General features: G+C 41.6%; 1 protein-coding gene across 13 annotated transcripts in view; it reads left to right on the top strand.

Annotated features, from left to right (window-relative positions):
• LOC149246972 (uncharacterized) overlaps window positions 1-13,974 on the top strand; it is a 539,894-nt gene that overhangs the window by 276,436 nt on the left and 249,484 nt on the right. For 10 of the 13 annotated variants that reach the window (XR_016266584.1, XR_016266583.1, XM_089458085.1 and 7 more), the window contains one exon: window positions 5,057-5,116. The exons of the other annotated variants lie outside the window; for them this stretch is intronic. Coding sequence is in view for 8 of the 10 variants with exons in the window: in XM_089458085.1 (XP_089314211.1) it covers window positions 5,057-5,116 (60 nt within the window). In the remaining 2 variants the exon portion in view is untranslated. The remainder of the gene's footprint in view (window positions 1-5,056; window positions 5,117-13,974) is intronic. 13 annotated transcript variants of the gene reach the window in all.

Here is a 13,974-nt window from a genome sequence, read left to right as displayed (position 1 = left end):
CGCATGGCTCTGCGTGAGCCTGCTTTTGCCTCCCTCAGTCTCTGCGTTGTCTCTTCCTGGCTCAATCTTGATGACGTAGGCACTGTGTTACCTCTTCCTTGCTACTACTCTGCTAGGAGCAACGTCTGTCACTCCAGGCATCTGTTTTTTGCTGTTGCTACTCTGTTTGGCTGATGTCTTCAATTCTCCTTTAATCTGCAACCATGCTTTGATACCATGTTGGAATTTCTAAGTCTAACCCGTTAGAAACCCTTCATGTACTTTTTGATTTATTTCTGCCTACTTGTTTTGATTATTTAACAAGTTATTTACCACTTAAATACTGAAAATAAATAAAGTACATGCTCAACACATTACAAATCATTAACTGAAGGAAACAAAACAAGCACACAAGTGACATCGTTGTTTCTAGACCAATGTCCTCGGAAAAACCCAATATGCGAAAACCGGTGCAACTATCTGAGGGTTTGATTTATTAAGCAGTTTCAGAATACAATCTGGGTGCCAAATCCAGCTCATCCAACAGAGAAAAATCTCGGCAGTAGTACCTTTCCACTTGGAAGCAGATATTCCCACTAAAACCCCGGATAAACATTCAGGCAGCTCCATAGCTCCAATCTGCCCCATGAAACCCCAGCGTCAGCCTCTATGGACTGTGTCAGCTCTCTCTGGCCCAACGTTAGCCTAGCATCACTCTGGCTTGGCCTGCGTCAGCCTCTGGAGGCACGGCATCAGTCCTCTGGCCCTCTGCGTCACTCACGTTGGCCCTCTGAGGCACTCCGCAGCTCATGGCTGCCTCTGCGTGAGCCTTGGCTGGCTCTGCGTGAACCCTTGGCTGCTTTTGTGTCCCTCTCTCCGGCTACTGCGCTGATCCTCCCGGTGCTATCTCTGCCTCTATGCTTCTGTATTCACTGCCCCTCAGCTGCAACTCTGATCACTCTCTCAACTTTCTCAGCAAACCTAGTCCCAGAAAGGCGAAATCTTGATCTCTTGGTGTGTTCTCCAAGTGACACTCAAGCCTCCTCTTATACTTTTCTCGTTGGCAAATCAACGGCCAAGATTAAGTCCCTAATCAACGACTAAGATTAGATCTAACTTGATCCATGACTTTTGGACCATTCTAATACAGTTTTATATTAATTCACATTAATATTTTATTTTCCCTAAGTTTAGATTTAGGGACTCCATTAAAAATATTAATTATTTTAATATCTCCCAAACTGTTTAGAATCTGCCCAAACTCTTTCTGTGTATTGGAGATCTCATGTGCCTTAGCCTCTCCACCAATTTTTGTGGTTAGAGCACATTCGATGCTACCCCAAATCAACCGCTGTCATGAAGGCCGAAGTTGCTCGCTGTTAGGCCGAGCCCTTGAGGGCTAAACGCTGCTGGTTTGGACACTTGTTTGAGCATTGTTTTGGGGAACTGAAGGCTATAGGATTACTATGTTCTAGGCCGCAAGCCATAGCACCACAACACGACTTGCATAGGGGCAATTCAAGGGTTGATATCCATCCTAGGCAGCAGCGTAGCTAAGGAGGTGTCCTGCAAGGGTGTGCCACAACTATTTAGGGGACTGTTTGTGGATTGTTGGAGGAGTTTAGAGTTGCAGCAATTGCCCTAATCAGAATAGTCACGAACAACAGAGTGCAAACTTATTTGGAGCAGTGTTGGGTCAAAGAAGTTGACCAGAATTGGATCAGATTTGGAGCAGCCTGTGGGAGCCAATTTGGAGGCTTGTTTGAGTGACCATAAGCCTTCATCGGTGCAGATTCTGCAGTGTAGTATTGGGTGCCATTGATCTGGTGGGGCCAGTGTGTTGGCTACCCAAAGTAGCCCTAGACAAGCTATCTCAAAGTGACGAAAGAGGAGCTGAAGATTGGGTGAAGTTTGGTGCCGAAATGCAGCACCTTGATGGACAAAGGTGATTGCTAGCCTGGCAGTTTGGAGCTTGGGAATTAGGCCTACCGAGAGAGCAGATTGGATCAGCGCGTGTACATGATACATAAGTGACATGCAACAATGTTAGGAGGCATCCATCCTGGAGTCTTGATGTGTTGTACTTTGAAGGACTAAGGGGCAGCTAGTGAACAGTACGAGAGCAAAGGGCCCACAGGACAAGATACGACATAGAAGCTGCAGCGAAGTTTGTCATTGTATCTTGTATACGATAGACTTTTGTATTATTCAGAGTTGGTTTAATATAACAAATATTGGGGTTGTACATTGTTGTACAATTTTGTTAAAAATTGTGTATACTTGTGCATATGTGATGTACTCCTTTACATTTTCCACTGTGCAAAGTATTTGTTGAGATTCTTGGTTTGGTAGTGTTAGATATTTTAAGATTCTTACTTAGACCCAAGATCGTGGAAATTCAACATATGTATGGGCGATGTATGTTGAACGAATTCTCCTCGGGATAATTCTATGCTCGAATCTATCTTGAAAAGCCACCTTACCTTGCAAAAGGATGTATAAAAGCTCTTAAGGTCACTCTCTTTTGCCCTATTGACAAGCGAAGTTGATCTTAGAGCCTACTTGACATAGAAACAAAGTCCATTTTTATATTCGTCTTGATTCTAATCTCCCCAAAGGATTAGGGACAGGTCTACCATAAGGTGATCACCTAAAGAATTATTTTTCTTCACCTCTCTTTCTTTACTCTAAGTCTAGCCACTCTACTCTAGGTCTAGCCACATTAGGGTACCTAGAGCATCATTTTCACGACAAGCCACCCATAGAAAAACTTCGATCTCTTGGCCTCAATGGTGCTGGTGTCTCTTCTAGGCCTCCTCCAAATTTGAGGAAATTTGGATGGTGGGGTTATGAGATATCCCAAGCCCTAGCCCTGAGATTGGTTTTGCCCAAGTTTCCCTAGGCTAGTTCCTCATAGGGATCATTTTGCACCTTTGAGTGAAAATCACTTCTTTGATCCCTTTCTCCTCCTTGTTTAGGTCAAATCTATGATTGGTCGCTAGACTCCTTCCGCTTGACCTAACATGGGTCCAGTTGGTCTTGTGTGGTCCCATACCTTTGAAAAATCAACTCTTCAAAAACCACTTGGGAAGCCAAGTTCAACAAGGATTTTAGGGTTTTGGAAGCTACTTTACAATTCACATTCCTTAAACCTAGCCCCTAAATCCTCATCTCCTTCTCCTAGAAAGCCTTGTACCTTGCTTAAGAAGCAAGGAATTCCCATTCTTGAGCCTCCCCTAGGAAAGCGTCCCCGAGATCACTTCACACCTATCTTAGTTGATCTATCCTTCATAAGTGATTCTCTATATCTCGGGTCTCCTCCCATCGGTGAAAGTCCGTAAAGAGTAGGAAGATTTCGCTGTGGTGACACTGGGCTTTAGCTTCATTGTTGCTCTTGACCTAGCAAGTGATCCTTTAGGACCCCATGCTAGTTGGAGCGGTAACATTTTGGTGCTGTTTTCGGGGAGGAAGAAGGTCTACCTCCCTAGTGAATCATTGAGAAATTGATTCATTAACGACATCTATAAACATTCCTTTAGCGACTCCATTCATTGTCCAAACCCCTAGTTTACTTGAAGGCGACAACATTCCTTCTTTAACTAGGGCTGCTGCAAAAAGGGGAGAACGAACTCCATCACCTGTTAGAACCGCCCTTCTCCCTGAATTTGAGAAAGTCAGTGATCCTTCCCCAAAGATGGCATCTAGTTCTAATATTGACCCAAAGCAATACCAACCCAAGATGACCAAAAGCGAATGACACTTGGTTAGTGTCTTTGCCCATTTGAAATTGTGTGATGATCCCAAACTAGTACCTGAAACATATAACCGATGGTTACCCAAGTTTAAAGGGGATGCTACTTGGACTGCCCGTGACTTTCTATTGGTAGATACTAGAACACCTTAGATACTAGAACTTGTCTGATGCTACCAAAAATCCATAAACTAACAAGCCATTGGGTTAAATTCTATTCTTTTTCAAATTATAGCTATTACTCTAGGAGGGACTTTTGTTAATTGTATGAAATCCATACAATAGTCCTCGAAAGGCCTAGTACATCAAAGATCATCACTTGCATGATATTTGTATTACTTGAGAGGAGTATTGAGAACCCTTGCAACATTAGACAATTGGCATTTGATGGATATTTATATTTTTGAGGATATGCTTCTTATATTAGCAAGGAAATTATGTAGAAGGAAAAATATCTCACAAAGAGATATATACATGAAGTTAAACAAAAGGCGACCACAAGGGTTGAGTCAAGATTCGAATATGCAAGAACTTTAGCATTTTGAGAGTAGCAGGAGAGGTTTTTGATGTATATCTCTAAAAGTTGATGTTGTAGATATTTGTATCATAATAAAACTTTTGTTCTTGGGATTGCCAAGATATATTTTCACACAATTGCCTACAAGGACTATTGTAGGGTTTGCTTCCAACAACCTACCTAAGCGGAAATAAAACCAGCAATACTTATTGTCAACTAACAATGTGTACACGTATTCTTACTTTCATGTTTTCCAATCTATTTGTTGAGAAAATGAAGCCCTGGAGGGCTTTTCTAGGTTCTCAAATATCCTTCAGATTCAAGGGAATGATCTCAAATCATTTCATTGCAAAACTTCTTAATTGTCTTTCTACTTGACGCTCTTTCTGAATTCTCTCTATTTGTTTTCATATTTTAGTATAATGACTTCATATGATTGTCCTTATTAGGCCCTTTATTCAATATAGGCCTTTTTTCCCCAGGTTGAAACTATCGTCAAATTGACACAAAAGCATGCAAAACATGAGACAAAAAGTTAGTTTCTCAAATATGAAACTTTAATATGCTTTATGAAAACAAACACGATTTGATTGTTCTGTAGAGTTAGATTTTCTAGTTTAATCCACATAAGATGTTCTAAAAAGCCATTGGTTATGATATTCTTTTCTTTTTCATGCGTTTAGTAATTAGTTTGTTCTTGAATAATTCTTATTTGAGTTCAATTTTGCTTTGTTTTCATGGCTTTCACTTTTATGTGTATGCAAAGAAGTTATTCTGATCGTAAATTTGCAATTGAATTGGGTTATTAGACTGGCATTCCTTTTGGAGACAGCACTACTGTTCGTGATTTCTTGAAGATAAGTGGCAAGGTATGGGGACCTTTCTTTCCATTAATTATTCAAAAATATTTGGGTTGAAACATTTCCTACTATTTTCAAGACCTCTGAATTTTGTGATTGTTGACTTCATTCAATTTGTAGCTTCTATTTTGTGTCAAAGATTTTTCTTTTTGGTTAGTTTATGTCTCATAGTGGTTGATTTTTAATATCATTCTGGGAACCCTTTATATTGATGTGCCATACACCCACAAACTTATTAGTTGATGTAGACTCTTTCCAATTTTTTTGCTAATTCAAGACTCATTCCTTCTAGCCTCTAGACAGTTTCAATCACAAGAGACCTTATGAATAAATGTCTAGAAAAAGGCCAGTCAAGTAGCAAACACTCCAAAGTACCCAACTAGCAGAAAGCATGAATTTCATCACTAAGTTATTCTCAGACTTGGATGTTCGGAGAGTTGATGATTAACAACAAATATGTTTTGGGCTTCTTTCTTGCTGCCCATCATATCCTCCCCCATTTTGTTATGTTGTACGTCCTAGTGCTTGGTTGTCTCTTTTTTTGGAACTCCCTATATACTTTTTTATTTTTGTTCTTTCACATTTTTAAAAAATATGCTTTGGCATCTAGGTTGCACGAAATGGGGAAACGGGTATGAGTTTCCGAAATGGGAACCGATACGAAACACGACCTCCCAAATTTTGGAAATGGGGAAACGCAAATATATATATATATATATTAGGACATTTAAGAAATATGTGCAATCATAAAGCATATATGATACATTCTAATTTATTACATTATGATAAAATTGTCAATTGTCAATGCATAAACTATAAGTCTCTAAATTTACATCACATTTACTCATGAATGATCACATAATGAAAATAGAAATATCCAAAATCAGCCACGAGAAATTTCTAATTTCTTGTCTCGTGCTTGATTGGGAGTCTCCTCCTACATAGTCGAACAACCTTAGTGCTCTTGAGTAAATACAAATTTCATACCCTAGTACCCTACATGCTCTTCATTATTGGGAGTCTCCCCTGCATAGAGGGCTTGGTTCTCTTGATTAAATACAAGTTCCATACCCTAGTACATGATAAAATCCAATGGAAACATTGCAATCCCCCAATCCTGAAAAACAGATAAGTCTGCTGGATTTTGAGTGAGATCTAAAATTCTACTTTCTCCATATGAAATCCAATGAGGGCGAAACCACTCTCAAACATCCTGAGTCATTTAACATATTCTCCTTTATTTTTCATTTTCATCCTTTTACTTTAAGAATTTAACATTACCATGAACTGCATATCAACACTAGGGCAAAAGTTCACTTTTATAACTTTACACAGGCATCTAGAAGCAACTAGAAGTCACTAGGATAACCTAAAAATAAATTACAAAACAAATTAAAAAAAAAAATTTAAAAACACAAGTAAAACGCTGAAACGTGAGTCGTACGGCGCTGAAACGCGTTTCAGGCCCTACTGGCCACGTTTCAGTTTCGTGAAATGTGGCAGTACGACCTGAAACGCGTTTCAAGGCTGTACCATACGCGTTTCAGCGTTTCGTACTCGTTCCGTACGGAAACGCCCTCTTGCCCTACATTTCCTACAACATAGTTTAGCATTCACAATGATTAACTTATCTTTGTAAGTTTTACAATCCAATTAGTTTGTTTTCTTGCAAAAGGACCTGTTGCCACACAATCTAGCAAGGGTCCTAGGAGGGCTACCTGAGGGACAACTACTAAACCACTCGACAACAATGGGACAAAGACCCACTGTCACCTCAGTCAGTGTCCCCTGCTCTATACAAACTTTCACCAATGGGAGGAGTCTTGGTATAAAGGAAATCACTAGGATGATAGGGCTAATGGCTAGGTATAGTGTGATTTTCAATGTCCATTCATGTTAGTTTTTGGTAACATAGGAAGTGATTTAGTCTTGAAAATTGGTGGAAAGGCTAAGGCACATGAGTTCTAAAGAACCCATAAACCATTTGGTGAAATTCCACCCGGATTGTATTTTATTAAAATAATTAATATTTTTAATGGAGTTCATAAGTCTAAAACTTAGGGATATTAAAATATTAATGGGTATTAATCAAAATATGGGTGAGAATGATCTAGAAGCCGGATAAAGTCATGATTTAATCTTAGCTGTTGATAAGAGACTTAATCTCGCCCGTTGAGGACTCAACAGGAAAAATATAAAATCGAGGCTTGGGGTTCATTTGGAAACAGAGAGAGAGAGAGAAATGATCTGGAGTTCGATTTCTGGGGCTAGGAAGTTGAAAAATTCAAACTAAGTGATCATTCAGCGACAGAGGGGCAGTGAAAATCTGGGAGGACTTTCCGAAGAATACTGACAGAGAGGCGGAGAGAGCTTGCAGAGAGGCAATGCAGAAGCCGGGAGAGCTAACGTTGGGCCAGTTTGGGCTCACGCAGTCCTGACGCAGAGCCAGAAGGGCCAGCGTAGAGCAGAAAAGCTGCTTGTCACGCATAATCTAGAACTATCGGGAACACCTAGAACTGCCGAAACAGTCGGGATAGCTGACGCAGAGGGAAGAAGAGGTGACGCAGAGCCTGGAAGGTTGACGCAAGGCCTACGCAGGGCCAACACAGAAATAGTCGGGGTTAGCTAGTTTTGTGCTGGATCAGCCGGAATTCTGCCGGGTGAAGTGAGGTAAAACTCACTCGGATTTTCTGCCAGTATTTTCGATGTGAAGGATTCTAGTTGAGCATCCTAGATTTGTATTAAGATGTTTCTCCTTCATAATAATAAACCCTCAGAACTGCTGCATTGGGGTTCCTAGAGTGTAGGAATTTTCACAATTCAAATGAGAGACTCAGATAATGGCTTGGTTGCTTCAAGGGAAAGATAATGGCTCTCCAAGAAAGGCTTATGGGGAGGCCTAGACCTAGGAGGAAGGGATACTCAATACAAGGGATACACCTAGATCAAGGCTTCCTAAGGGAATAAGGGACCTCTCTTAGGGTTTTGTGAGATAGTGATCATATAAAGATTTGGGACCACAAGAGAGACCTAGGGGAATCCAAGCAAGGCCTAGGGTTTGCAAAATCAAGAGAGGAATAAGATGCCTTAGGTCAAGCAAGGATAAGATAGGTCAAGGAATGATTAACTTCCAACGAGTTTTCAAGAATAAATGACCTATGAAAATGTCGCTAACCAAAGAAGGTGAAGGATAAAAATGGTTTTGGAGCTAGGGCTTGATATTTCTCTCAAACTAGCCATGGGAATTGCTTGAAACTTTGAGGGAAACTAGAAGAAAGGACAACGCAGTAGTGTGCCACTCACACCCCAAGGAGATGTCTCTAATGAAATTCAAACTAGGCCCTAGTTGGTCTTCTAGGATTAGGGAAAAAAAATAGAAAAAGGGAGAAAAGATAAGTTTTAGGGTTGATCAACTAGGATTAGGATCAATGCCTAGTTAATTGGGAGAAATGAAGTCAAGATCAACTTTGATGAAGGAACTTTACTCTATCAAGGAATCTTATGCAGCTTTTGCTAACTCTAATAAGGCAACTACCCTGCAACAAAGGATTTAATTCTTTCGCTTGGCAAAGAATAATGGAGTTTCAAGGTTGTAAGATCAAACAAGCCCTTAAGAACATTCATTCACATCTCCAAATGAATAATGTATGCAATACTTCAACAATCCAGTGCTTTTTCAATAATTTACATTAAATTAGGGCGAAACTAGATCACGACAAGACATTCCATACATTAGACATGCAATAACAAGAGATATAACATCAAAATTAGCACTTACAAGGAATTGCGAATATCTCCATCCATCATATTTACAAGAAGAAGCTCCAAGATAAGATAACAAAGTATCCAAACATCAAAATGCATCAAGATCACCAATTCCGTCCATCAATTGCAGGTCCGAATTCTTTTACAATAGGAAATCCCAATCCAAATAATGATGAGATACAAATGAGGCTCAAATTTTATTTATATGAGCCATAAGGAGTTCGATTTAGTATAATTAGCCTAATGAGCCCCTAAAAATAACTTTAATATGCAAAATAACAATCATATTGGTGACAAGGCTACCAAATAGCTCATCAGTACAAAATAAGTCTTCGTAATGAGTTTGAAATGATAAAATAGTGGTGCAAAGCGCTGTTGGAAAGCCTATTACCCACCATTTTGTGGGTGATATCTCTAGGAGAAATTTTTTCTCCAAGATGGTCCTCAACCGATAGCTAGCAATTCCTTGCAACTACCAACTAGCTCATTATGCCACTTCTCCACCACCTGAGCCATCCATGTGGTCCCTCACCCATTTGTCATGATTGTATGTTTGAAGGTGGACCTCCCAAACCTAAAGGTATGCCTTGCCATTTGGTAATTGAGTATTGTAGTTTACTTATCATGGAGAGTTTTGGGCATGAATTAATGGGGGGATTCAACGGAAAGAGTGGGCTAGGTCTGTGCTCTTGTCCCATAGAACTCGTTTGGATGTTACCCTTGGACGATAGTCCTGTGGGATCTCTTTTACTAACCTTTGGGCTCTCAGGATGGTACTTCATGGGAAACCCCGATTTTGGTTGCATGGTCCCACTCCCTCATCCACATACATCACTCCTCCTCCACTCATTATTGTTGATTTTGGGTAGCATCGGATGTGCTCTAGCTCCAAAATTTTGTGGAGGGGCTAGAATACATGAGATCTCCAAGACACAAAAATCGTTTGGAGAATTCCACCCGGATGACGAGTTATTAAAATAATTAATATTTTTAATGGGTTCCTAAGTCTAAACTTAGGAAAATAAAAATATTAATGGGTATTAATAAAGATAAGGGTGAGAAGCTTTTAAGAGACGAGGATCAAGTCTGTTTTAATCTTAGCCATTGATTAGAGACTTAATCTCAGTCGTTGATTCATCAACAAAAAAAGTATAAGAGAAGACTTGAGGATCATTTGGAGACACACCGGCAGATACTTAGTATCCCAAGGAAAATCGATTCTCAAAGAGAAGGAGATCGATTTCAGAGGGAGAGTTGCAGGGTGGAGGAAGAGGAGGGCATTAACAGCAGTCAGTGACTGAGGAGGAGGTGACGTAGGGCTATCGAGAGACAACGTAGAGGGAAGACACAGTCCTCATGCAAGCTGATGAAGAGGGAATCAAAGTGACAGAGGTGACGCAGAAGTGGGAGAAGGGTCTCCAGGGTGTCAGAAAGTTTCCAGGAGAGGGATGAACTTTGCCTCAGGTGTTTTCTCTCAGTAATGTCTTAGTTTCTATGTAAAATTATTCCTTGTAAAGTGATTGTTGCTGAAGATTAATAAAACCCTCATCTGCTGCACCGATTTGTAGAAATTTCTGTTTTCCCACCCCGGTTTTCAGTTTCTCCTTATTTCTCCCATGTAGTTAAATGCCCATTCCCATAACCATACATTTAATAGACTGAAAAAAATAAATATTGCTGAAAACACAAATTCTGGAAAATTTTCAGAATGCTGGAAATTGCAGAATTAAAAATCAACAATCAAAAACAGCCATTAAAACACATTAAAACACTGATATTTTTGGTCAACTTGACCCTGGAAAAACCCCCTACAACTCTTCGGGAAAACCAGTTTGAGAGCTCTTCTTTATTTCTGAAAATTGCCTTTTTACAGTGAGAATTATTCAGCAAAAAATCAGCGAGCAAATTTACAACTTATCTCCTTTCCCGTGCCTCACAGCAATCTGGAAATTACAGCAAACAGGACAACAATAAATGCTGTACGGCCTCCGTTTTGTGTGCAGAAAAATCAGCAAACTGCTCCTCGATTTTTGTGCAAAAATCTGCCTTTCACTATGTGCTGAATCAGCTGTACAAATCTGCTCAATTGCTGCCTTGGAATGTGTGCCAAGCTGCTATCTCCTTCTCCTCCCTGCTCAGAAATCTCTCTTGCTCTCTTGCTCTCCTTCTCCCAATCTGCTCATGAAAGAATGAATGACCTTTTCCTCCTTTTCCTCCTTTAATATAACTCCAAGTGACTTTTGGGTGATCCAAGTGACTTTTGGGTGATCTCTAAATCCAATGGCTGAAATAGATTTAGATCAATGGCTGAGATTAAATGCTCATTTAAATCTCACTCTCTATTTTTTAATTCACCCCACTTTAATAAAGACCCACTTAGTCATTTATTTCCAAAGTCACTTTTCCTTTCTAATTTTTCATTTACTTTATAAAAGTTACTTTAAAATTAGACTTAGTAACTTTATCGCTTAAAGTCACTTTTAAATTAGATTTAACTTTATAAAATTATAAAGTTACTTTAGGAGAAAAATTAAACTCTTTTGGACACTTTTCCCTAGGCGAAAGATCAAAGCCTTAGGGAACCACCTGTCCTCCGGTACCAAATTTCAACACTCCCTCTTACCGAGGAAGGTGTTCCTCACCACACCCATCTTGTCTCTGAAGTAGACATGCTTGCCCCGTGGTAAGGCTTTGGTAAGAATATCTGCAACCTGCTCATCAGTGGAAATATACTCAAGCTTCACAGCTCCCTTCTGAACATAGTCTATAATGAAATGATATCTGATCCCGATATGCTTTGACCTGTCATGAAATACTGGATTCTCCGTGAGTTTAATGCAACTCTGATTATCACAGTAAATCACTGAAGGTCTCAACGGCTGACCAAATAAGCCAAACAACATCTTGCGAAGCCAGATAGCCTCACAACTAGCTAGACTGGCTGCCATATACTCTGCTTCCGCTGAACTCAGTGCTACTGACTGCTGCTTCCGGCTGAACCATGACACTACTACTGAACCCAACCCAAAACAACACCATGAAGTGCTCTTCCTATCAGAAGCACAACCTGCCCAATCAGAATCAGTGTATCCTGCCAATCTCACTCCATCTCCCTGCCTGTAGTCCAGACCATAATCCACTGTCCCCTGCAAGTACCGCAAAATGTGTTTTGCAACCACCCAGTGAACCTTCCTAGGCTCACACATAAACTGACTCATCGTGTTGACTGCAAAACAGATATCTGGTCTAGTGTTGACCAAATACATCAAGGAACCAATCAGCTGCCTGTACAATGTGGGATCCACCAACTCGGAATTCGAAGCATGAAGCTTCTTCCAGTTGGTGATCAACGGTGTCGACATGGGTCTACAATCCTCCATGTGGAATCTGCTAAGGATGTCCACAATATACTTCCCCTGCCCCAGGAAGAAATGCCCCTCCTCCTGCCACACCTCCAAACCCAAAAAGTAATGCATCAGGCCGATGTCCTTCATCTCAAACTCCGCCGCAAGCTCTCTCTTGCAGTGCTCTATGAGTCTCTCTACACCTGTAATGATCAAGTCATCCACATACAGCACCAGAATGAGAGGCTCCTCACCAATCACAATAAAGTAAAGGTTCGGATCTGCCTCACTCTTTGTGAAACCCATCCCCTGCAAGTATGTATCTATCCTGGAGTACCAAGCTCTGGGAGCTTGCTTCAGGCCATAAAGGGCCTTCTTCAGTCTGCACACATGGGACTCCTTCCCATGCACCTCAAAGCCCTGTGGCTGCTCAATGTACACCTCCTCATGTATGAAGCCATTGAGAAATGCGGTCTTCACATCCATCTGGTGGATCTTCCAACCCATCTCTGCTGCTATCGATATAATGGAGCGGATCGAAGTATATCGAGCCACGGGAGCGAAGGTCTCCTCATAATCAACTCCCTCTACCTGGGAGAACCCTCTAGCCACAAACCTCGCTTTGAATTTCTTAATGCTGCCATCTGCAGCATGCTTTACCTTGTAAAGCCATCTGGAAGTAACCACGGATTTGCCCTCAGGCCTCGGCACCACCTCCCAAACATCATTCTTCATGATAGAAGAATACTCCTCCTGCATGGCCTCTCTCCAGACCTGCTGGCTAGCTGCCTCCTCATAGCTAGAAGGCTCAGAGTCAAGGATGCTGGTAACCATCGCCATATAGCTACAAAACCTCTCAGGTGGTCTACTCTCTCTGACCGGCCTCTTCGGCTCAGCAACAGATGTGGCATCTCTCAAGGTGTCCTGAAGCCACTTGGGCTTCCTCTTCCCTGAGCGCACTTCTCCCACCGGAGAATGAAACTCCTCCTCCTCATCATCATCAGTAGCCTGAACTCCTGACTGTCTGTCTGTTGTCCTCCTGCCTGCACCTGAACCTGTAGAAGCTGAGGTACCGTGTGAACTGTCCATCAGTGGACTGCCTAGTGAACTGCTCTGCATGCTGCCCGGAGCACCACCCCTCTGGCTCGGCGAGCCACTGCTCACTGATGGACCTGACATCCTCATGGATGTACCTCCGGATCCTCCTGATCCCTGCCCACTGGATCCCTGTGACTGACTCAACTGCTGCTGAGGGTCTGGCTGATCCAGATACTCTAACTCCCGTGACCTCCTAAAGGCCCTGTCCTCCTCGAACTTCACATCCCGTCTGACAACAACTCTCCTCTGTGCAGGAATGTAAATCCGAAAGGCCTTTGAGGTCTCACTGTAGCCCACAAAGATACCCTTCTCTGCGGTGGGCTCTAGTTTGGTCCTCTTCTCCTTGGGTATATAGGAGTATGTAATACATCCAAAGATATGAAGATGACCAATGTCAGGCTTCTTCCCAGAGAAAGCCTCCTCCGGAGTCATGTGCCCCAAGGCACGATGCGGACTCCTGTTCTGCAAGTAAACAACTGTGTTGCAGGCCTCTGCCCACAAGAACAATGGCAACCCCTGATCATGTAACATGGCTTTGGCAGCCCCTATGATGGATCTGTTCTTCCTCTCTGCAACCCCGTTCTGCTGGGGGTTGTAAGGAACAGTGAACTCCCTCCTAATGCCTGCCTCCGCACAATAGTCAACAAACTCTCCAAGGGT

The sequence above is a fragment of the Pinus tabuliformis genome, chromosome 7 (genome assembly GCF_031772625.1).
Source record: "Pinus tabuliformis cultivar Carrire ecotype Pingquan chromosome 7, CPIR1, whole genome shotgun sequence".
NCBI classification, from domain to species: Eukaryota; Viridiplantae; Streptophyta; class Pinopsida; order Pinales; family Pinaceae; genus Pinus; species Pinus tabuliformis.
This window is presented reverse-complemented; position numbering and strand designations above follow the sequence as displayed.